General features: G+C 34.7%; 1 protein-coding gene across 3 annotated transcripts in view; it reads right to left on the bottom strand.

Annotated features, from left to right (window-relative positions):
- The window catches only part of LOC127873293 (transport and Golgi organization protein 1 homolog), an 88,197-nt gene that overhangs the window by 54,089 nt on the left and 8,855 nt on the right, over nt 1-25,253 (bottom strand). For 2 of the 3 annotated variants that reach the window (XM_052417079.1, XM_052417080.1), the window contains exons 2-9: nt 11,075-11,208; nt 10,029-10,118; nt 9,170-9,328; nt 8,652-8,771; nt 6,522-6,675; nt 5,411-5,521; nt 4,371-4,820; nt 118-1,119 (exon numbers count right to left, since the gene is read on the bottom strand). In XM_052417079.1, the coding sequence (XP_052273039.1) occupies nt 118-1,119; nt 4,371-4,820; nt 5,411-5,521; nt 6,522-6,675; nt 8,652-8,771; nt 9,170-9,328; nt 10,029-10,118; nt 11,075-11,208 (2,220 nt within the window). The remainder of the gene's footprint in view (nt 1-117; nt 1,120-4,370; nt 4,821-5,410; nt 5,522-6,521; nt 6,676-8,651; nt 8,772-9,169; nt 9,329-10,028; nt 10,119-11,074; nt 11,209-25,253) is intronic. The other variant, XM_052417081.1, reaches the window with a different exon arrangement.

Here is a 25,253-nt window from a genome sequence, read left to right as displayed (position 1 = left end):
AAACAATATGAGATGTTTGGGCTAAAGCATTCACTGTGGTTGTGACAATATCTTCATGATAAGTAGGTGATAACACTGGGTGATTATGAAGCATGCTTACTACATTAAGAGACTCACCATCAAAGCTTTTAGTTTCTGTCATTTGATCATCCTCAGAATTAGTGCCATCATGTAAACCATCTGTTTGCAATGTTTCAAAGTCATTGTGGGACAAGTCATTGCCAACACTAACTGGGCTAGAACTGAAGCCATCAGAATGAGCCCCGTCTTTGATGTTAACCTTGCCCGAGACTGCTTCACCAACTCCTTTAGGATGAATGTCTTCAGCACCATCAACTACTTGAACATGACCAGAAACGTCCTCATTTATTTTACTGTTCGCTCTGTTTAACTGAGTCTCATCAGACGTTTTAACTATGTCTGTTTTAACTTTGTCCATACTGTCATCTGTATTTCCTTGAACCTTGCTTGTTTCTAGATGTGAGCTACTGTAATTTAATAAAACATGCTCCCCACCTATTTTATCCATGTGTTTTTCTCTAAATGCTTCAAGGTTACCAGTATCTCTTTTCTTTCCAGTATCAAGATTTTCACTTTCAGCACTTTCACCAGGATGATGATCAGCTACACTTTTTTCTTTGTCAGGCACATTGTTTTTCCCATGAAGCAATTTCTGCACCATCTTAGGGTCATCCTGATCTTTTAATTTAATTTCAATGTCCTCATGTTCACTCTTACTTATTATATCATCACTAACTTTATTTACTCTATCAGCACTTGGCTTGTCAGTATTTAATGTATCTAAGTTTAAACCACCACCTTCTTTATAAGTGTCATTACCATGCATATCAACACTAGGCTCATTTGTACTATATGTTTCATCATTTATTTTTTCAGCTTTCTCTTCCTTAATCTCTATATCCACATCTGACTTTTTAAACCCAGCACCACTAGTATCACCCACATTGTTACCACCAGCAACAATATCATGTTTGCCCACATGGTCAATTGGTTTATCATCCACAGTTTCGGAAAGAGTATTGTCAATGCTGCTGCTACTCATTTGAGTACCATTGTTAGCAACAGCCACAGTGTGAGAGTGCTTACCTTCTGTATCCTCTGCAATATTTACAAATACAACAAAGATGAAAAAACGTGAGAGATCTTGTATACTCAAGTCTATAATAGTATAGCATGATATTGGACCATTAACCATCTAAGAAATGACGAAACATTAAAAAATTAATAAATATTTACAAGTGGATTGTTCCTTAATTGAAACATTATTTGCTGAACATATATCTTTAAAGGGGCCTTTTCACAGATTTTGGCATTTTTTAACTTATTCATTAAATGCTTTATATTGATAAATGTAAACATTGGATCGTAAAAGCTCCAGTAAAAAATCAAGAATAAAATTAAAAAAAGGAAAAGAACATTGCCCGGAGCAGGTTTCGAACCAGTGACCCCTGGAGTCCTGCCAGAGTCCTGAAGTAAAAACGCGTTAGCCTACTGAGCTATTCCGCCGAGTACACATATGTGACGTATTTTATACCTTATATAAGCAATCTTCGTAGTTTCACAAAATTTAACGACAAAAACAGAACTCTCCAAATTATTCAATCGTTTCGCGTTGCAACGCTTTATAATTTTTAGGTTTTAAAATCGTCAAAAGATGCATATAATGGCTATATTAGACCATGGCTAATGTTCAGTATTACTGTTTCCTCACAAATATCATAACTAAAACGAAAATGTGCGAATCTGAAACAACTTTTTTCAATTTTGTCAATTTACCAAAGCGTGAAAAGATCCCTTTAATTGTCGTGGAAAACAAACCGTTATTCTTACAAAACACAAAACCAAACCATAACCTCAAAACAAAATATCAAAATTACAAAACTAAAAAGAGGTCATACAGTAAATTGTTAAAATCAAAATATCAAAACATATCATGTGCAAAACATGGAGTGTAAAACATGCAGATGGTATTTCCATTCAGGTATCAGCTTAGATATAATTTGTGGAACATATTAAAATGTTTAACAAGGACAAATACTTTTACAAAAAATGTAAAGTAAATGTTTAACAAAAGCACTGCATAACGGGTGCCACACTTGGCTGCGGGTGCAGTTTTGAACAAGAGCACCGCCTTGCGGGTGCAGACCGCTCAATTATTTTCTTTTTTTTTAAGGTGAAGGGAACTATGTCAATACTTCAATCAAAAAAGATGGATGGGTGGGGTGGAGAGGGGTGTAAAGTGTGGGGGTATGGTCATTTATTACATTATCTTCCAAAAATAAGAAATAAAAATGCAAAAACAAAATAAAGAATATTTTTTTTTGGGGGGGGGGGGGTTCTTGGGTGGGATAGTTGGACGGTCTTTCAAAAATAAAATAATAAAAATAAATATTTTTGTTTTTTAACCATGTTTACAAAAAAACAAATTGGGGGGGGGGGTGGTGGGTGGGTCGGGGGGTATAGTGTGAGGGTGTGGTTATTTATAAGATAATCTTTCAAAAAAGATTTAAAAAAAAAAGTTTTTTGGGGGGGGTGGGGGGGGCGGGAATTCGGGGGGGGGGGGGGGGATGGGGGATGGTTTGTCCACGTCTATTGTAGTATGTCATGTTAGAGTTGTTTTGTCAAAGTATTGATCAAATCTGATCATAAATAACGAAGTCATGGCAATTTTTGCAAAATTTAATTATTTGACCTTGAGAGTCAAGGTCATTCAAAGGTCAAGGTAAAATTCAACTTGCCAGGTACAGTGCCCTCATGATAGTATGAAAGTATTTGAATTTTGAAAGCAATAGCCTTGATACTTTAGAAGTAAAGTGGATATAAACACAAAATTTAACCATATATTCAAAGTTACTAAGTAAAAAAAGGGCCATAATTCCGTCAAAATGACAACCAGATGTATGCAACTTGTTCCGTACAGTCCCCTTATGATAGTTTGTGAGTGTTCCAAGTCTGAAAGCAATAGCTATGATACTTTAGGAGTAAAGCGGCCCAAAACACAAAACTTAAAGAAATTTTCAATCTTCTAAGTATAAAGGGGCCATAATTCTGTCAAAATGCCAGTCAGAGTTAAATAACTTTGCCTGCACAGTCCCCTTATGATAGTAAGTAAGTGTACCAAGTTTGAATGCAATAGCTTTGATGCTTTAGGAATAAAGTGGAACTAAACACAAAACTTAACCAAATTTTCAATTTTCTAAGTATAAAAAGGTCACATAATTCTGTCAAAATGCACGCCAGAGTTATCTAACTTTGCCTGCCCAGTCCCCTGATGATAGTAAGTAAGTGTACCAAGTTTGAATGCAATATCTTTGATACTTTATGAGAAAAGTAGACCTAAACACAAAACTTAACCTGACACCGACGCCAAGGTGATGACAATAGCTCATAATTTTTTTTTCAAAAAATAGATCAACTAAAAAATGAAAGCTCGACAGAATTTTTTTTCAAGGTTCATCTACATATGAAGATTCAAAGTTGTAGGTTGAAGCACTTTCATTTTAGAGCCAATGCTCAAAACCTTAACAAACCTTGACACGGACAGCGGACAGGACGAGCTGGCTATGACAATACCTCGGATTTTCTCTGAAAACAGCCGAGCTAAAAACTGCATATAAAGCACAAACGGCTGATGACTATCAGTTTCGTTGAATTGAAATCTCCCACCAATTATTGTTTATGGATGGGTGCAAATCCCTTGTTATATGGCATAATCCTAAATAATAATTAAGTGTTAGGTAATTGTGTTTATGCATAGCAATTCTCCTCATTGATATCTTTTACACCAATAAAGTTTCATGTTGAAATCTTGTGGCGCATCAGAGATATAGCCGTGAAAAGTTACATCATAAAAAAATGGCAAATGGCAATGACTCTTATCTAAGAAAGTGAAGGTTTATTGTTCCTAAGCATGTCACTTCTCCTTATTTATATCAATACACCCATGAAGTTACATGTTGAAGTCTCGCATTTCTGAGATTTAGCCCTGAAAAGTTACTTCATGCAAAAAACAAAAAAGGGCAATAACTCTTATAAACGAAAGTGTAGGTTATGGTTCTTGTGTATGGCACTTCTTCTAATTGATATCTATAGACTTATGAACTTTTATGTCGAGATCTTATATATTTTCTGAGAAATAGCCCTGAAAAGTTTTATGACAGACGGACGGAAAACACAAATTCTATATCCCTGCTCATTTGGCGCAGATAATTAAGAGGAGTGAATAACCCAGCAACTTATTTACTACAATAGTTTTATATACAAAATTGGACTAAATTAGTGTAAACCACAACACACTAAGTTATACACATATTCATATGTGAATAATGTTAGAAAAAAGGAGCACTTACCACTTAACATGTTTCCAAAGAAGGAACCGCCAGTTTCATCAGCTTTATCATTTTTGATTTCTTTCTTTGTCTCCTCTTCCTTCTCTCCATCAATTTTTGTATCACCATCTTGAACAGAAGCTTCAACTTTGACATCTGATTCCACGTGTTCTTTTTTGTTTGGTTCTATATCAGTTTCATCAACATCGTCTGGCAGTTCAGTTTCATCTCCGTCATCAGCATGTGGTTCCTTTTTTTCTTCTTTTGTTCTTACTTCTTCACCTGCTATTTTATTTTCAGTGGCAACTGCATCTACACCTTGTTTTTCGTCTTTCTGTGTTGTTTCCAACACCTTTTCCCCCTTTTCAGCTTCAAAATGCTGTTTCTGTTGATTAACATTTTCAGATACAACTGGATCTTCACTTTTAACTGCATCTGGCTTTTCTGGTAGTTTATGTTTTTCATCTGAACCTGAAATAAGATTTAAATGAATACACTAATAAAAGTCATGGTCTATGGAACATGTAAATAGCGCCTTTCCATTCATTTCAATAATTAATGGAATAATGGGACCAAACAGCAGAAATTTAGTACTTAATGTATGTCAACATGAGGTCTTTTTTATAATGGATGCAACGTTTGATAACAATTGTCCAGAATATGGTTATTTCATACCTTTTCTGTTACATTCTGTTTATCTGCGTTAGAGTTTCGCATTTTTGCAAATAAGATTTTTATTGAGCCAAATTCTCAATATTTTCGCAAATGGCTCAAATGGCGAACGAGAGCGCGAGCCCTGTTGCCCACCTTTGATGTAATGGTGCAGTTCAAAATGGCTGCCACACAGCCAATAACAACGATTAAGTTGAAAATTTTCACAGGAAATTTTTTGTTCTGATCTAAACTCGTATATAATACGCACCCCCTACTTGAAGAAAAATTTGGCAGGTAAAAGAGTGCGTATTATATTCGCGGAATTACGGTAAAAGTATGTTTTTATAATACACTAATGTAACTGTATTGTTAAATAATGAATGCTTTAAAAGTAACATATTTTGTACCCTGATTTTCTGACAACCCATGTGATTTATCTTCAGTTTCAGTCTCGTCTTTTTCTTTATTATCATCTTCTTCATTTATTTCAGTTTCATCTGTAGGTTCGACCAGTTTTTCTGTATAGGAAAACAAGGCATTACTAGTAGTTAAATGTGTGTGTGTGAGTTTTATATTTACCAATAATTGAATAAAAGAGGTTTGTTAAACATTTTGGCCCAATACATCACTCATGACTTTTTATGATGTCCTTCCCCTACAGTAATAAGTCAGCCAGCAATCAAAATCAATACATTGCTTAATTAACTGGATGTTTTTTCTCTTAAGTATTACAACTAAATGCTTGAACATATTTTAACGTTTGCAGAACCGAAATATATACATATATTTATATAGTTTCAAAATTTCTATTGACAGGCACCTTCGACTCTTCCCAAGTAACAATCATACCAATTTGCATAGTTGTAGGTCAAAGCAATCCTAAAGACTAGATCAATGGGAGGATGTCGGACTGAACTGCCGACCTACTTTCCAACCTACCCACTGACATACATTTGAAAAGCAATATGCCCCCTGCTTATATGAAGGTAGGCATAATCACCAAAAACCATGAACACAAAGAAAATAATATCTTTTCACATGTTTAAGTTCTTAGTTAAATGACTTAATCATACAATCACAGCAAGACGTTTATAAATAATTAACCCTTTGCATGCTGGGAAATTTGTCGTCTGCTAAAATGTTGTCTGCTGAATTTCTAAAATTAGCCATTTCTTCGATTTTTTTCAAAGAATACTATCAGAATAGCAAACAGTTTGGATCCTGATGAGACGCCACGTTCTGTGGCGTCTCATCTGGATCTAAACTGTTTGCAAAGGCCTTCGAAATTCCGTTCCAGCGCTTAAAGGGTTAAATTTTAGATGAAATGGCTGGAGTCTGGGGTAAAATGTGTAACCATATCATTTTTGTAAAATGATTGTTCCAGCAAATTTCAAGTTTACATTTCTTGATAAATCATTGCTGAATTTCATAAAAATAAGTATTATATACATGTAGACAAAAAAACATATAAAATAAGACTTAAACTTAATATTGACCAATATAGGATATTTTATTTACCAGTTAATTCCTCTCTGTCAGGAGATTTTTCAGTTAGTAAATCAGTTTCATCAGCAAGCTGTTTGTCTTCAGCTATTTCTGTCTCATCAGCACTTGGCTTATCATGAGCTTCCTTTCCACCATCTTCAGTTTTGATTCTAGAATCTTTTTCTTTCTAAAAAGAGACAATTCTTCCATTGTTCCGATCTTCCACTATCCGCCTAAACTGGATTTTATTTATGAAGAGACTTTCTTTAAATGAAATATATCATAAAAGCGGAAAGTGTCTTCCCTGATTAGCCTGTGCGGACTTCACAGGCTAATCTGGGACGACACTTTACCCACATGCATTAAACCCCTTTTTCACAGAGCAGGGCTCAAGTGTTTTCTTGGTTTCATACAGAAACATACTTCAAGCTGTATGTGACTTTGACCTGGGTATCTAAACATAAATAGTCAATAGACTTCTTCCTTTTGTACCATGTAACAAGCATGCCAATTAAAATTTGTGTCATACATGCCAAAAATTTTCAGACCGATTCTGGGACATTGTGCTTAATTTTCCGGGACATTTGCCGATTTTCCGGGACATGTATACAAATAGCGATATATGAAGTCATACATGTATTTTTGGTACGCATTTTTTCGCGATATCCAATTAGTTAAATTACTAATGTAACTTACCTGGAATAAACAAATTTAACATCCATTTAAAGGGATCTTTTCACGCTTTGGTAAATTGACAAAATTGAAAAAAATTGTTTCAGATTCGTAAGTTTTCGTTTTAGTTGTGATATTTGTGAGGAAACAGTAATACTGAACATTAACCATGCTCTAATATAGCCATTATATGCATCTTTTGACGATTTTAAAACCTAAAAATTATAAAGCGTTGCAACGCGAAACGATTGAATAATTTGGAGAGTTCTGTTTTTGTCGTTAAATTTTGTGAAACTACGAAGATTGCTTATATGAGGTATAAAATACGTCAAGAATGTGTACTCGGCGGAATAGCTCAGTAGGCTAAAGCGTTTTTACTTCAGGACTCTGGCAGGACTCCAGGGGTCACTGGTTCGAAACCTGCTCCGGGCAATGTTCTTTTCCTTTTTTAATTTTTTTTCTTGATTTTTTACTGGAGCTTTTACGATCCAATGTTTACATTTATCAATATAAAGCATTTAATGAATAAGTTAAAAAAATGCCAACATCTGTGAAAAGGCCCCTTTAAGATCAATGCACAAAAAAACGTTGTTTAAACATGAAGAATAAATTATAATTAACATCGTAAATTGCTTAAACAATTGACAAATTAAACATTTCTACATCCGTTACTAGATACAAGCCACGTGTTTTGCGTGTTTGAAAAGAGCACAAGTATATATACATGAGATAGTTCAGTGCTGATCTAATTTTCAGTCACTGTATACACTTAAAACGTGGACTGCGTGTAACACGGGTGATGAATTCAGACGTTGTCATGGGTGTAAGATATGACGTCAAACTGTTACAACTTACATTGTATGCGCTGAGCGTAAAGGCGTGTTGTTTGTCGCAATATGAGTGTGAACAAGCGTTCTTGAGTTATCATCCGGAAACCATCTGGTGGACGGACCGACCGACAGACCGACCGACATGTGCAAAGCAATATACCCCCTCTTCTTCGAAGGGGGGCATAATGAATCTGACACCGCGAAAATCCGGGTGAAACTGGATTTATTCATGAATGTGCATCGCGTAATCTGTTAAAACTACACAGCCATCAAATTTGAGCAAGCCAATTCACAACGAATTAACCCCTTTTGTTTGACTGTGATTACGAGACAATCAACAAGATAATAGGACCCCCGTTAATTGATCGATTTTGACACAGAGCGTTTTTGCCTAATCGGACAGGCATTGCTTTGGAGATGACGCAATATCAGTGGCAAGTACAGATTTGCATGCTAAGATAAGGAACATACAGGTTTTACTGAAATCCGGGACATTTGACAAATTTCCGGAACTGCGGGACAGGGTATGCATTTCCGGGACTGTCCCGGACAATCCGGGACGTATGGCATGTATGTTTGTGTAGTGTTCTCAAGATATCATGTGTAAAGGAAATTTCGCTTCTGAACATAACAAGCACAAAGTATACACGCAGAAACACACTTGTTCACTTTCTGGCTCCTCAACAGGAAGTTGTGGTAATTCTGGGAGTTCAGTTTCATCTATTTCAGTTTCATCTGTTGAGCTGGCTTCAACTGCAGGTTCGTCATTTTGTTTTGTAACCTGTAAAAGCAGTAATGTAAAACATAACTATTGTAATACAAATAATATATACACTTTTAATTAAGACTTTAACCATTTACCATCACACACACATTGCCTGGTACAATTATTAATATAACATGAATGCTGTGCCATATTTAACTGTGAAGCAACCAAAATCTGAGATGGCTGAAAACATTTCAGAGGTGATCATGTGAAAGTGAAAATCAAATTCAGCATTAAGCTGATAATCATCCTAAATACAGAGAGACAGTATTCTCCCAATTTTACAACTAAAACGCCAGTTATCTTAAAGATTAACCACTTGCTGTTTTTAAAATCTTGTCCAAAGCTTAGCAAACCAAAGTCATTCATACAATAGTAGGATTTAATCATAGAGCTCAGTGGTTCTAACTCACCTCTTGAACAGCTGGATTTTTATCTAGATTTTCTTGGTTGTTTTGTGTGTCTTGTTGTTGTTCTTTGGGATCTTCATGTTGTTTCTCTGTGTCAGCTTCAGGGGACTTTGGGCTGTCCGGTACCCGGCCCATTATCCGGTCTTCAAGCGGCACATAGGACTTTAAGAGGAAAATATCTTCCATATTTTGATATCATGGTATGAACATTTTATAGTAACAAATGTAATAAATTATTAAACATCACATGACTTACAAATTTTACATTTCCATAAACCCATCCCTGATTTTTTTTTAATGACATGATATTAAATTAGTTGGATGTGTTATCCGAAAATGCTATTGACATAAATAATTTGTAAACACTTATTAAAATATAAACAAAAACAAGCTGTTGATGAGCGTTTTTTTTTCTAACAAAAATATCAGCATGTTTCCTTAGACTGTTTTTAAAAGTTAAACATGTTTGTTCAGAATAATAAAACAATACCATAGACATCTTTTGTGATATAGTCTATATTGCACCATCTACAAGTAATGTCCACATTGGCCTTTGGCCTTAGTCAACATCACTCAGGGTGCAATATGCACTATTGCCCTCAACTGCCTATGAATTTTTAATTAAGGAACGTAATCCTGAGAATAATTATTTATTAGTCAATTGTAGTGAACTTCTTATAAATAAGTTATAGCAAACCACTATCCACATGTGATTTTTAGCTAGAATTCAATGTCAATTTACCCATATTAACCTGGGAAACTAAAGCAAAAACAAGGTTTATACACAGGATGATCACTCCTGATTAAATAAATTTAGTAATCAATGTTAAATGTTGAACGTATTGATTATCCTAAAGTTTACCTCTGTTTCAACAGTAAATTGTGGATTTGGAATTTCTACTTTGAGCTCTCGTACAAATGACCTTGGAAAATAGCCTCTTTTGCCATTTATCTGAAAGACAAAAATATAGATTGCAGAAAATAATAAACAAACTTCTGATAATGAAAGGAAACACACTAAACAGAGCAGGCTATAATAGCAGCCTTTTTAAGTGCAGTGGAAAAAAACAACAATTACTTGTAAAAAAAGTTTGTTTATAAGTGGTGGGGTTTCTTCTTAAACTGTACATAAAATGTATGACACTAACTTATGGACCTATCTGTTTTACACACTTAAACCAGTGTTTTTTTTCTTTCAAAATGACACCAATTTTCCCAATCCAAAGGGACCCAGCCCCATTCCCAAATCGGTGAAATAAAACACTGTGAACAGTAATATACTTCAAAAGTTTACAAGCTGGTCAATCACAATATTATCAACTAATTACATGTTTCTTTGTTTTGTTTTTTCTCAGAAGTGGCTATTTCAATTATACACTAGATTGTTTTCACATTATTTATACAGGAAAACTAGAATGAAAGAAAGATAGGTATTTAGTGATTGATTTATGTAATAGGATATCCAAATGTTTAGCCATGAACAAATCAAAATGTTATCTAACCACTGATACTACAGAATTATAAATAATTCACAGATTATACTTGAACTTTTACATTAAATCTGAAAATAAAACTTCCAATACATGAACAGAAAGTTATAAATGAAGTAAACTAAAAGTTATACTTAGAATAGTAGTGTATACTATGAAAACAGTGTTTTTTCAATGCAACCATTTTTCCCATTTGCAAAATGAACATTCCCTATTCACATAAAAAACGCTGGAAAATCACAATGAAATTATTTTTGGTCACACAATGCTGTCAACGTTCAGTTGTTTGCATTACTTCTTAAAGCAAAGGCGAGGATTTGTTTGTTTGTTCCTTTGTATTTTCTCCATATTCAATAATATATCCCAGGATGTTCATACTTCCAGTTTTCAAAAGTCAATAAAAGCAATGACCATCTACCTCTCCTCCCCAGAGATCGACCCTTTTTCCTGCTGACTTGCTGTAGATGTTAATCAAATCACCTCGATCAAATGACAACATGATAGGGTCCGTGGGCTTGTGTCTGGCCAAGGCTCGCGCTTGTGAAATCAGAACTGGAAAATGTTACAAACATATGACAAATATATTAAGGGGATATTGTTTAGATTTAGCAGTGCACTGTATTATAAATAACGTTGACTCAAAGACTTGGTTAAATTTAAACAGTTTTATAAAGATTTTTTAAAACAAAAATAAGCTTTTTTGTAAAAATTGTTGTCCATGACCATGGGGTCACAATGCAAGCTAACAATGAATCAGTAGGGTTGAAGCGAGATTTCAATGTCTATGTATGAGATGTGCCAATTCATATTTATTCATATTTTAATAATTTTTATTCAGATCGCTGTGGCATTGTGGGTATGGTGTTTGCCGAGCGATCACGCTTTGATCACCACTATAGTATAGGAGCGTTCTTTAGATCTCCCCCAAAGACACCAAATATCTCTACCCAGGCCCAAGACTCATTCAATTTTCAAATTGTGTTGATGTTCCAGAAGAGCCCTGCGTTTTATGGGAAAAAGACTAATGTTTTATTGTTAAATATAGTTATGTTAAATATAACTGTTCAATTATCACATTAATGTTTGGGCATATAGCACTGTTGACATAAAAATAATAACAGTTACTAAAGAGAAAGTTTGAACATCTTAACTGCATGTTGTTGCCAAAAAAACAAGAGCACCGCCTTGCGGGGGCAGACCGCTCATCTATTTTTCTTTTTAAAGGTGAAGGGAACTATCTCAATACTTCAATCAAACAAGATGTGTTTGTGAAACACAATGTCCCCCTATATGATGTTTGACATTGTAGGATGACCTTGACCTTTCACCACTCAAAATGTGCATCTCCATGAGATACACATGCATGCCATATATCAAGTTGCTATCTTCAATATTGCAAAAGTATTCATAAAATAAGCGATTTGGGCCACATATATTTGACCTTTGACCTTGAAGGATGACCTTGACCTTTCACCACTCAAAATGAGCAGCTCCATGAGATGCACATGCATGCCAAATATCAAGTTGCTATCTTCAATATTGCAAAAGTATTCATAAAATGAGCGATTTTGGCCACATTTAATTGACCTCTGACCTTGAAGGATGACCTTGACCTTTCACCACTCAAAATGTGCAGCTCCATGAGATACACATGCATGCCAAATATCAAGTTTCTATCTTCAATATTGCAAAAGTATTCATAAAATGAGCGATTTTGGCCACATATATTTGACCTCTGACCTTGAAGGATGACCTTGACCTTTCACCACTCAAAATGTGCAGCTTCATGAGATACACATGCATGCCAAATATGAAGTTGCTATCTTCAATATAGCAAAAGTTATTGCAAAATGTTAAAGTTGGCGCAAACAGACAGACAGACCAACAGACAGACAGGGCAAAAACAATATGTCCCCCACTACTATAGTGGGCAGGGTTGTCATTATGGTTGTAAACAAAGGATTATTTTGGAATAGTAACCGATTGGGCCGGGGGTCAAGGGGGAAGCATAGGCCCCCTTGTAGGTCCAGGGCAAGGCCCTGGTAGTGGGGTCAGGGGGGCGAAGCCCCCCGACTGAAAACGAATTCTATACATTTTAGGGACAAAATACTGCTATTCTCAGAGCATAAAAAAGTTAAAATGGGGTCTAAAAAGAATAGAAAATTTTAAGATTTTCACATTTTAAGTATTCTGTACAATGTAAAAACATATTATATTGATAGATCTTTGCATGTTCCAATTCTATCCATTACCCGATAATCAAGCATTATTACGATTTCTTTTTTTTCAAAACCAAATTACGGCCAATATTGACGATGAAGGTTACAATACACTAAATGAACGCTTCATGTAGGGCTGTACTCTCTAAAAAAATATCATAGTTGACAGGAAGGCATGTTTTACACTTTTTACCATTATTCAGGTGTTATCTTGCGGAGATAATGGTAGGGCATGAATAGGTGTTCACTACTGAATCCCTGAAATATGATACACTTGAAGACTATAGTAAACCATTGCACTAGAAAAGGTTACATTCCACTAAGAAACGGCCGAAAAAAAAAGTTGCAAAAACAGTCGATTTTGATTTGTGTCAAGTTCTTTCTTGCATTGTACATGACATATCTTTTTTATTGCATAAATCGATTCCGCTTAGAATGGCCTTTAAGAAAAGGTATGGTTATGGGGGTCTCTATGTGCAAAATGTTGCATTTATTTTCGCTCAAAGTTGTCGCTTTTACATTGAATTATATAGGGAAACTATTTGGTGTATTATGACCTAAACGCAAAACCAGGCCTAGTCACAAAGAAGCTGTATTTACAGAAAATCATCATTTTTTTAGTGAGATATGATGCGTTTTGGCAAATTTCACGGAATAAATGCGTTTGTTTCACGAATTTAAGGAGCATCGTGAGTTTTTAAGGAAAAAATACGTTTTCAGAGGAAAATAAGAAAAAAAATGTACAAAAACTCGTCTTGAGCATCTCAAATCGCAACAATTTGTGCTGAAAGAGCTCATGAACACGTTTTAATAGTTGTTTACTTCTTTTTCTACAAAGCTTGTAACAATATTCCAGTATTTTGACCGATTGTAATTATTTAGGGTAATCGTTTTACGCCTGAACGCCCGTTATAAATCAAAGCTCCTAACGCGAAAGCCACATGGCTTATCAGGCGTTATAATAAAATGCATTTTCAAGCATTTCTACGTGAAAGATCGGTCTGAAAATTGGCATGCACATAGAAAATTGGTTTATAAGTATCGAGAAGTGCTTATTTTTCGCGATGTTAACAGTAAACGTTGTCTTATAGGTTACAATACACTAAATGAACGCTTCATGTAGGAGGTTACAATACACTAAATGAACGCTTCATGTAGGGCTGTACTCTCTAAAAAAATATCATAGTTGACAGGAAGGCATGTTTTACACTTTTTACCATTATTCAGGTGTTATCTTGCGGAGATAATGGTAGGGCATGAATAGGTGTTCACTACTGAATCCCTGAAATATGATACACTTGAAGACTATAGTAAACCATTGCACTAGAAAAGGTTACATTCCACTAAGAAACGGCCGAAAAAAAAAGTTGCAAAAACAGTCGATTTTGATTTGTGTCAAGTTCTTTCTTGCATTGTACATGACATATCTTTTTTATTGCATAAATCGATTCCGCTTAGAATGGCCTTTAAGAAAAGGTATGGTTATGGGGGTCTCTATGTGCAAAATGTTGCATTTATTTTCGCTCAAAGTTGTCGCTTTAACATTGAATTATATAGGGAAACTATTTGGTGTATTATGACCTGAATGTCGTCCGCCATTTAACGCAAATGCATATACAAATTGAATTGTGGGATTGGGGAATTCCCATTGTACATGCGTGAATCACGTGACGCGATTTGAGAGCATTGAGAACCGTTTATATTTAGTAATTACAACAAATCAACGACTCAAATTAAACTGTTACATGTACCTCCTTTCAGAAAATTTTGCGAAAGTGAAAGTTAGTTTCTGAGAATAAAAACGCGTCTTTCTTTAAATTGTACCGAGTACTTGTCATTCCGGATCGTGATATAACTTGTCAGTTCATTCATGCGTGTAGACCTATATGTATGCATAGTTTGGCAATCTCAAAACACGTTATTTACCTATTTATTATATTATTTATGTGTAATGACCATTTGTATAACAAACTGCATTATTTAATTGAAGTATTTTCAAATGCGTTTAATTAAATGTGTTATCCAAAATCATTTTCAGATTTAATTATTCGCGGAAAATTAAGAAAATTCTAGCAACAGAGACACATTTCTCGTGTTTTTCATGTACAGATGAAAATCATGCCAAAATTAGACTTCATGTATAACATCACGTCATTTTTCCTCGGGGAAAACGTTGACCTGAATATTTAGATGCTGAATAACAACTTCGTAGCGCAGAGGTCGCTAATATCTTTTATTTTGGCAGAAAAGAGCATTTTTTAATATGAGGAAACTTTTCCTCTAACTAACAAAAACTAGTTAATTACGTTCTACAGTGCTACATTCGTTGAGATACGGTCAGTAATAATCTGTTAAATGTACAGCTATAGACGAGTTAATTGTTATTGTTTACATTCGGGATTTTCCGCGCATGCGCACTGACTGGTTGGCAAAAACATTGGTTACAGTCACGTAAAGCATGTATAAAGGGCTTTTGTTAAGTCAATTAAACGATAAAAAATCCGAATTAAACTTTACAACTCTTAAACAACAGTGCAAATATATCATATTTAGTACCAATAAATGTATATTCATATATATATAATTTCCTCTTCATAAAAATACAAATGAGTTATTAGCATCAGAGTAAACGTGGTCGGAAGACTAAATATTGACAATACCACACAACAAAACAATAAATAAGCCGTATTCTTTTTTATAGTAAGACTTTAAAAATGATATTTCAAAACTTATAAAACATATATTAATTTGATTATAACTATAAACGGTGTGGATATTGTTATTGTTCATCAGCGATCGAAAGTGTATTATAAAAGACGCATTTAATCAATTATAAAACAAAGCCATAAAAAACGGAATACATTACAATCGTTAAATGTTGTGGTAATTTTCTTTTCCATAGAATGAATTTTCGTTTCGTTTCCATTGAATTACAATATTAATGAATTTTAATATACAAATGGAAATAAAACCTGCATCTTGTGCAAATTGAACTGTCTTTGCATGTTTATTGAAATCTCTTAACAAGTAATAAGGAGTGATACATGTAACAATCTAGCATTTTATGATAAATATATATATTTATTTTACGCAAATAGTGTGTATCCATTGTGATTGCTTGGTTTCATGATGGTGTTACGTGCACTGCAAGAACGAACAATCTTTACACTAAATTGCCGAGTTTACATTTGCCGGTAGCCGCGTTAAATACATCAATTGTGTAGCAGTAATATTGCACAATATTTTAAATTTAAAGTTATAAAGCACTGTATTATTATGATTAAACTGGCTAACATATAAATACACATGTTCCTGTTAATCCGTTTCGGACAAATATCTTCTTTTTTTAAATATGTTAAATTATTTATTAAAGCAAATGTTACGTATTTTGGCTTTAATATTTGGCTTGCTCATTATGACTGCTCAATATGCCAAGAGATGACATGGAGGTATCATAAAGTCTGCCACATGTGGTCTATGCAGGGACCCAATTAAAGTATAGGTCCCTATGTTTATGACACCGGCATGTTTTCTGTGTAATTGTCTGGGCAGTCTCCGATCATAACGAGATAATATGCTTGTGACGAACAACGGTGCAATTAAACACCAGGTTAGAAATGCTGAAACAAGTGTCAAAATTGGTGTGCACAATTAAATAGAACAATTAGATTTATGAATTTATTTGATGTGTAACAAGTTTGTACAGATATATTAAGGTTAAAATCAGTTACTATATGTTGCGAACAAAAAGCGATCTATTTGTTGTTTGTTTTCATCCTTATTTGTGTTCTTTCATTAAATTTAATTTATTCTAAAAGAATTTTCATTTCTGAAATTTTGTATCTAAAATGGACGTGAAGATGCGTTTAGTAGAGATTTTTGTGGTAACCACATACCGAGCTCGTAGATAGTGTTCCACTCCAGAGCTCGTTTTTAGTAAAAACAAATAATAACAACAACATAATCGTTCCTAAAATGAATTTCCACGCATGCTTATGTTTTATTCAGACATAAATAGTAAAATTATATTTAATACAGTTCATGATTATCAATAAAAACGATGATTATGTCAACCTTCTCTATATGCGCCTATATGAATTCCACCTCTTTTTGCCAACCAGTGGGCGGAGTCTAAACTTTGCAGGTGCGTGTGACGTCACGCGTTAACTCGTCTATTTGATACAGTTTCACATGGGGTCGGCGTGTATTCGGCTGCCTGAGCGCTGATTGGTTGACGTGCATACCAAGAAGTATTTGATTGACAGCTGGAAAAATCAATATTGGCCACTCGCTGAGAAATTCATTGAAAACAGTAGCTCTTAGGCGGAGTTAACGGACTGACTGAATGACCGGGCGTCGCTCTACTATACTACGGTTATTATGCGTGATAAAAACTTCCGATCGCAATTTTAAAGATTCGGGAAAAACAACCGATTTTCTGGCGATTTTAACCGATGAATTCGATCGGCAATCGGTTAATAATGACAAACCTGAGTGGGGGACATAACAAGATAGAAGGGTGGAGTGGAGAGGGGTGTATAGTGTGGCGGTGTGGTCATTTATTACATTATCTTTCAAAAAATAAGAAATAAAAGTGCAAACAAAAATTAAAAAAAAAATTGGGGGGAGGGGGGATTCTTGGGTGGGATAGTTGGACGATCTTTCAAAAATAAAACAAGTGCTGTTTGTAAAACATGCATGCCCCCCATATGGGCTGTCAGTTGTAGTGGCAGCCATTGTGTGAATATGTTTTTTGTCACTGTGACCTTGACCTTTGACCTAGTGACCTGAAAATCAATAGGGGTCATTTGCCAGTCATGATCAATGTACCTATGAAGTTTCATGATCCTAGGCCTAATAATTCTTGAGTTATCATCAGGAAACCATTTTACTGTTTTGAGTAACTGTGACCTTGACCTTTGACCTGAAAATTAATAAGGGTCATCTGCCAGTCATGATCAATGTACCTATGAAGTTTCATGATCCTAGGCGTAAGCATTCTTGAGTTATCATCCGGAAACCATTTTACTATTTTGAGTCACTGTGACCTTGACCTTTGGTCTAGTGACCTGAAAATCAATAGCGGTCATCTGTCAGTCATGATCAATGTACCTATGAAGTTTCATGACCCTAGGTGTAAGCATTATTGAGTCATCATACGGAAACCATTTTACTGTTTTGAGTCACTGTGACCTTGACCTTTGACCTAGTAACCTGAAAATCAATAGGGGTCATCTGCCAGTCATGATCAATATTTCTATGAAGTTTCATGATCCTAGGCATAAGCATTCTTGAGTTATCATTCCGAAACCATTTTACTCTTTCGAGTCACTGTGACCTTGACCTTTGACCTTGTGACCTGAAAATCAATAGGGGTCATCTGCCAGTCATGATTAATATACCTATGAAGTTTCATGATCCTAGGTGTAAGCATTCTTGAGTTATCATCCGGAAACCATTTTACTATTTTGAGTCACTGTGACCTTGGCCTTTGACCTAGTGACCTGAAAATCAAATCATCCGGAAACCATCTGGTGGACGAACCGACATGTGCAAAACAATATACCCCCTCTTCTTCGAAGGGGGGCATGATAATAAATATAAATATTTTTGTTTTTAACCATGTTTTTTTTTTTTTGGGGGGGGGGGGGGTCGGGGGTATAGTGTGAGGGTGTGGTCATTTATAAGATGATCTTTCAAAAATAAAAAAAATATGAACAATAAAAATTACTTTTTGGGGGGGGGGTATTCTGGGGGGGGGGGGGGAGGGCATGGGGGATGGTTTGGGTGGAGTCTATTGCAGTATGTCAGGTAAGAGTTGTTTTGTGAAAGTATCAATCAAATCTGATCATAAATAACGAAGTCATTGCAATTTTAGCAAAATTTAATTATTTGACCTTGAGAGTCAAGGTCATTCAAAGGTCAAGGTAACATTCAACTTGCCAGGTACAGTACTCTCATGATAGTATGAAAGTATTTGACGTTAGAAAGCAATAGCCTAGATACTTTAGAAGAAAATTGGATGTAAACACACAAAAATGAAAATTAAACCATATATTCAAAGTTACTTAGTCAAAAAAGGGCCATAATTCCGTCAAAATGACAACCAGAGTTATGCAACTTGTCCTGCACAGTCCCCTAATGATAGTTTGCGAGTGTTCCAAGTCCGAAAGCAATAGCTATGATACTTTAGGAGTAAAGTGGACCAAAACACAAAACTTAAAGAAATTTTCAATTTTCTATGTATAAAGGGGCCATAATTCTGTCAAAATGACAGTCAGAGTTACATAACTTTGCCTGCACAGTCCCCTTATGATAGTTATAATAGTAAGTGTCGCAAGTATGAAAGCAATAGCTTTGATACTTTAGGAATAAAGTGGACCTAAACACAAAACTTAACCAAATTTTCAATTTTCTAAGTATAAAAAGGGCACATAATTCTGTCAAAATGCATGCCAGAGTTATCTAACTTTGCCTGCCCAGTCCCCTCATGATAGTAAGTAAGTGTACCAAGTTTGAATGCAATAGCTTTGATACTTTATCATGGTTCAAACAGAAATCTCAAACCTAAATTCAAGCACTTTTCAAGGACTTTTCAAGGCCAAATTTTCATTTTCAAGGCCGAGCACCGTACGTTAGTTTCCTTTAAAAACTGCATTTTCAAACCAGATTTACATAGTAAATATCATTTTTTTATTTGCTCAAACACATTACACTTATTCCACAATAACTCATACGTGTTATTTCTAGTTATTACATAGAAATACAGGTTATCCATCCTTAACACAATGAGTGTCACATATGTACAGTACAGCCAACGCGGCTCAAACATAATCCGCGGCTACGCCACGGCCAGATTATTAGTACGCGGCCGCCGAATCGTGTGTTCACGCGGCGTATCGCCGTGGCAATCGGCATCGATCCGCGCAACGACGCAGAGTCTGTATTAACCTCGCGTAATTTCGCGGAGTAAATCCGCCGCATACGTACGCGGCAGATCGAGTGAAAAGATTTCCACCCACATGTACATACATGTATGTGAAGCGTAGAATTAATTACGCGCAACTGTTAATGTTTCGTTCGATTATCATTATTAAATTTGTAATCCGAAACACACTTTCGAATTTTAATGCTAACGCGACCTTTGGCAAATTCTAGCGTCAAATAAACAGTGCTAAAATATCCTTTGTTTCATAAAAAGCGCGCGAAAATTATGCAGACATGTAGAACGTCGTTTGGAAAGTTTGGGTGTATTTTATGTTGTATAAAAACATGAACATCACGTCAAGCGTAAATCGCGTGTTCAGTTGAAAAAAAGCACCGATTAGACGTTATTTCATCATCTCTATAAATAGTAACACATGCCAAAATGTATTTGATACTTAAGGAAATATCGAGAATGTTTGTGTATCATAAATATTTACCAGCATTTGCTTTAAAACTGGAATATACAGAATTACCGGGTAATTAGTAGCGATATTAACTGTATAATATGAACAAAATAAAACGTGTTTACATACACATATTCAAACAATAGTTATAATAAGCTGATAATTAACAAAACAACAAATACGTCGTCACCGTCTTGATTATTGATGTTGCTTCAAGCTGCTAATTTTCTTAGCTTAAATATAATAGCAAAATCAACATGCAATTAATTCATAAATCAACCATATGCTGGAGCCTTGACCACTTGTATGTGCGAAAACATAATTACGTGACAGTGTTTATGTGTGAAATACATACACTACGGGCGGGAAACAAACTTAATTGGCCAGACACATTAACTATGCTTACATGTATATGCTAAGACAATCCGCGCACAATACATTTATTATGATTTTAATTATTATTATAATTGTTCTTTCAAAATTTGTAAACTACATGTAACTAAAAAAATTGAAGATTTTTTATTTCATGATGCGCATCGATTCGGCATCATGTCGCGGATCGCGGCATGCCTCGGCGGACAGATGCGAAGTTTCGCGGCGAAATGCGACTTGCCGCCGCATACTGACGCGGCTTCAACGACTGAAGCGGCATCGACTCCATTCTATACATAAATGGTGACGTCACTACGTTATTGTCACCTCTATACTTAGACGCATCACTCACCTCCATTTGGAGGCATTTATGACTACGACACAAAGAAGTCCGCGGATGAATGAAGAATTTGCTTTATAAGTAAACTTTCATGTTATGATTTAAAGGTTACGTATAATTTTGTTCAGTCTTACGGTCTTATGTTAGTATCAATTAAAATTTTCGTAAGTTTTCAACAATTTCGCTCTTTATTCATTTTTTTTAAACTGTACTTTCACTTTCGGTTGTATAACAACATGTATCCTTTATTGACGAAAGTTTGCAATGAAATAGCGTTTTCAAAACCGCTTAAAAAGTTTCAGAAGGTGTATCTGATGCATGTTATGAATAGACACAATGTCATAGCTATATTGCCGACTAGTATGGGAACAATTTGGTATTTCAAGTGGCTCCATTTGCATTGCAAGAGAAGTTCAAATTGACTTGTTCAGTTTGTTAAATTTTGACACCCTAATTATGTATTTTTTTATAAGTGCCTGATAGATTTTTTTCTTTAAATAATTGAGATCAATGAAAATTTTAGTAAAAGCACAGCATTGATGTTCTATGATGGTCATTTTTTAGTGGAATAGTATGTTACAATAAAACAATTATAACTATTGTATTAATGAATTTAGATTAGGTGTCATCTTTAAATGGGGTAGTAATTCATTATATGAGATTAGCACATAATATAGTTGAAAAATAAATAACACTTTAATGACTTACCATAGTAAAATAAAGTAGCATAGAATATGTTGCAGGTCATAAAATGTAAAACTGAAATTGAAGAAGCTTTACAAATATTTTACACTGACAACACTGTTGGTTTTCCAAAAAAAATCCTTCCTATCTACCTGCCCTAGTTTTTTGGGGCAAATTTGAATATTATTAATATCATTGAGTTAAATTATTAAAATATCAATATGTTTTGATTACATTAGCTTATTTTATTATTAATAATAAATACTTTGCAAGGAAAGTCAAATTTTGTTTTAATTAGTCTTAATTAGGTACTAGTAAAATTGAAAATATCAGTGACATCCAAAACTTATATGCATATGAATGCATATTTTCTTTGACAGTTACATAGTACCCTATTTAATTGGATTAAAAACAACAAATAACTATAGTTCCACAACCCAGCCCAAGTTGACTCAAACTGAATTAATTCATCAATTGATCCTATTTAATTATATTAAAAACAACATGTGTAAGATTTTGAGAATATCCCATGTATTCCTCTAGGATTCCTCTAGTACACCAACATGCACGTCTTACTAATGATTTACATGCACTCCTTAAACAGTTTAACAAAAATAATGAATGATTAATCCAAAGAAAACAACAAACAAGCTGCTTCATATAAAAAGTTAATTACATAAGCAAAAAAATCATTTTGATAATAAATCAAGATTATACTTCAACCAAACCATTATAAATTTATTGTGAGGGGGGGGGGGGGTAATGTAAGCACTAAAACTAAAATGGGGGAAATGTCTGGTGAGGGAACATCTTAGGGGGGGGGGGTCAGGAATTCCTGCTAAGGGCGACAGTGTTGTTAATGTGTCTTTAGAAGAAATAACTGAAGGAAAGCACTCATTGGTGTATGCCCATCCAGAAGCATTTCTGAGCATATCAATTGGAACAGCAATATTGAGTGCATCTGAAAGAGATATTACTGTTTCATGCGTTGCTTTTGATGAAGCCCACAAGTCATGGTCCTTTAATGGTAGCTTTCCTATTAGGGAATTTTATACTTATTTTTTACTCTTCAATCTAGCTCTTTTGTCATAAAATGAGAAGTTTTATTATCCAACAGGTTTTGTGTTTGATCCTCACAAATTTTATAATACCAAAGTCCCATCATATAATCATCATCACAATCAGCAGCAGCATTATCTTATTCATCATCATCATTGTTAGCAGCAGCATCATTGTGTTGTATTATCAGAATTCAATACAAATACAAACACAACCATTACAACTCTTACTACTACTAATAATAATTAATTAATTATCTACTACTACAACAAGAACAACAACTAGGACTACTACTACTGATCTTACTTCTACTACTACTAGTCTACTAGTCTACTACTACTACTACTACTACTACTACTACTACTACTACTACTACTACTACTACTACTACTACTTCTACTACTACTACCACCACCACCACCACAACCACCACCACTACTACTACTACTACTACTACTTGGTACACCAGAACTTGTTGTCCATGGAGACGATAAGGAGAAATCCCAGAGTATTGATCGAACCCATGCCCAGCGGACATCATTCTCTACACCATAGCGACCATGAATTAATATTTGACGCCATGTACAACATAATTCACCTTATTACAAAAAACATGGAATTCACAAAGTGACTGAAAATGCTTTAAAATAAATGCAAATTTGAAATTTGAAACAAAACAACCTAAGCAATACATAATAAGAAACATTACATTATTGAAACACTAATACCATGAACATTTTAGGGTGTAACACCTTATGTACATGTACCAGACTTTAATGTACTACCGGTACTTTGAAACTTTATGTACCACCTACATAAAATATAGGTGTTATTGTCCATTCATTCATAGCAGTCCTAATGAATTAAGGTCATTCTCTAAACATGATTAAAGTCTAAAGAAGGAAATAATTTTGATTTTTTTTACAGTTTGAACATTAAAGGGATCTTTTCACGCTTTGGTAAATTGACAAAATTGAAAAAAGTTGTTTCAGATTCGCAAATTTTCGTTTTAGTTATGATATTTGTGAGGAAACAGTAATACTGAACATTTACCATGGTCTAATATAGCCATTATATGCATCTTTTGACGATATTAAAACCTAAAAATTATAAAGCGTTGCAACGCGAAACGATTGAATAATTTGGAGAGTTCTGTTTTTGTCGTTAAGTTTTGAGAAACTACGAAGATTGCTTATATAAGGTATAAAATACGTCAACTAAGTGTACTCGGCGGAATAGCTCAGTAGGCTAAAGCGCTTTTACTTCAGGACTCTGGCAGGACTCCAGGGGTCACTGGTTCGAAACCTGGTCCGGGCAATGTTCTTTTCCTTTTTTTAATTTTATTCTTGATTTTTTACTGGAGCTTTTACGATCCAATGTTTACATTTATCGATATTAAGCATTTAATGAATAAGTTAACAAGGGACAAAATTGTCACAAAACCAGGTTTTCATTGTGAAAAAAAAATCTGATAAAGGGAGAAAACTCAAACTGAACTTTTGAAATGACCAAAAAAAAATTAACCCCCTTTGTAAGTTTTTTTTTTTTTAAATCTATTTTTAGTCGTGGCGACCTTGACATTGGAGATATTGACGTGATTCTTTCGTGGGACACACCGTCCCATGATGGTGAACAAATGTGCCAAATGATTTTAAAATCTCACAATGAATGACATAGTTATGGCCAGGACAAGCTCATTTATGGCCTTTTTTGACCTTTGAACTCAAAGTGTGACCTTGACCTTGGAGATATCGACGTAATTATTTCGCGCGACACACCGTCCAATGATGGTGAACAAATGTGCCAAATGATTTTAAAATCTGACGATGAACGACACAGTTATGGCCAGGACAAGCTCATTTATGGCCATTTTTGACCTTTGAACTCAAAGTGTGACCTTGACCTTGGAGATATCAACGTAATTATTTCGCGCGACACACCGTCCAATGATGGTGAACAAATGTGCAAAATGATTTTAAAATCTGACAATGAACGACATAGTTATGGCCCGGACAAGCTTATTCCGCCAGCCCGCCAGCCAGCCAGCCAGCCCGCCCGCATTCGCCAATCTAATAACCAGTTTTTTCCTTCGGAAAACCTGGTTAAAAAATGCCAAAATCTGTGAAAAGGCACCTTTAAGGTCATTCTCTCTTCTCTTCAAAGTATCACATTTCAATTATACAATATAATACAAACATTTTAGACTTTATAATCCTTAGTCAGGATAAGATAAGAGACAAATGAATTTTTATAATTTACTTCAATTTCAGGTAAGACTAATAAATCATTTATTAAGTACTACATGTACTTGGGCTAATAAATTAGAAACTAAGACACTCAGTGACACTTAGACAATCTGACAAAATATAAAATCTATGGCCAATATATAAGTCTAAATTCATAAATACTATCACACAAAATACATTTCATCAATAACACACATTCATATTAAATAAGTTATCTCTTTATATTATAAATATGGTACATAAAGTGTCAGATAGTGGTACATAAAGTGTCGGTATATAAACGGAC

Source organism: Dreissena polymorpha, chromosome 3 (genome assembly GCF_020536995.1).
Source record: "Dreissena polymorpha isolate Duluth1 chromosome 3, UMN_Dpol_1.0, whole genome shotgun sequence".
Classification (NCBI taxonomy): Eukaryota; Metazoa; Mollusca; class Bivalvia; order Myida; family Dreissenidae; genus Dreissena; species Dreissena polymorpha.
The sequence above is the reverse complement of the archived record's forward strand: the minus strand, read 5'-3'. Positions and strand labels throughout refer to the sequence as shown.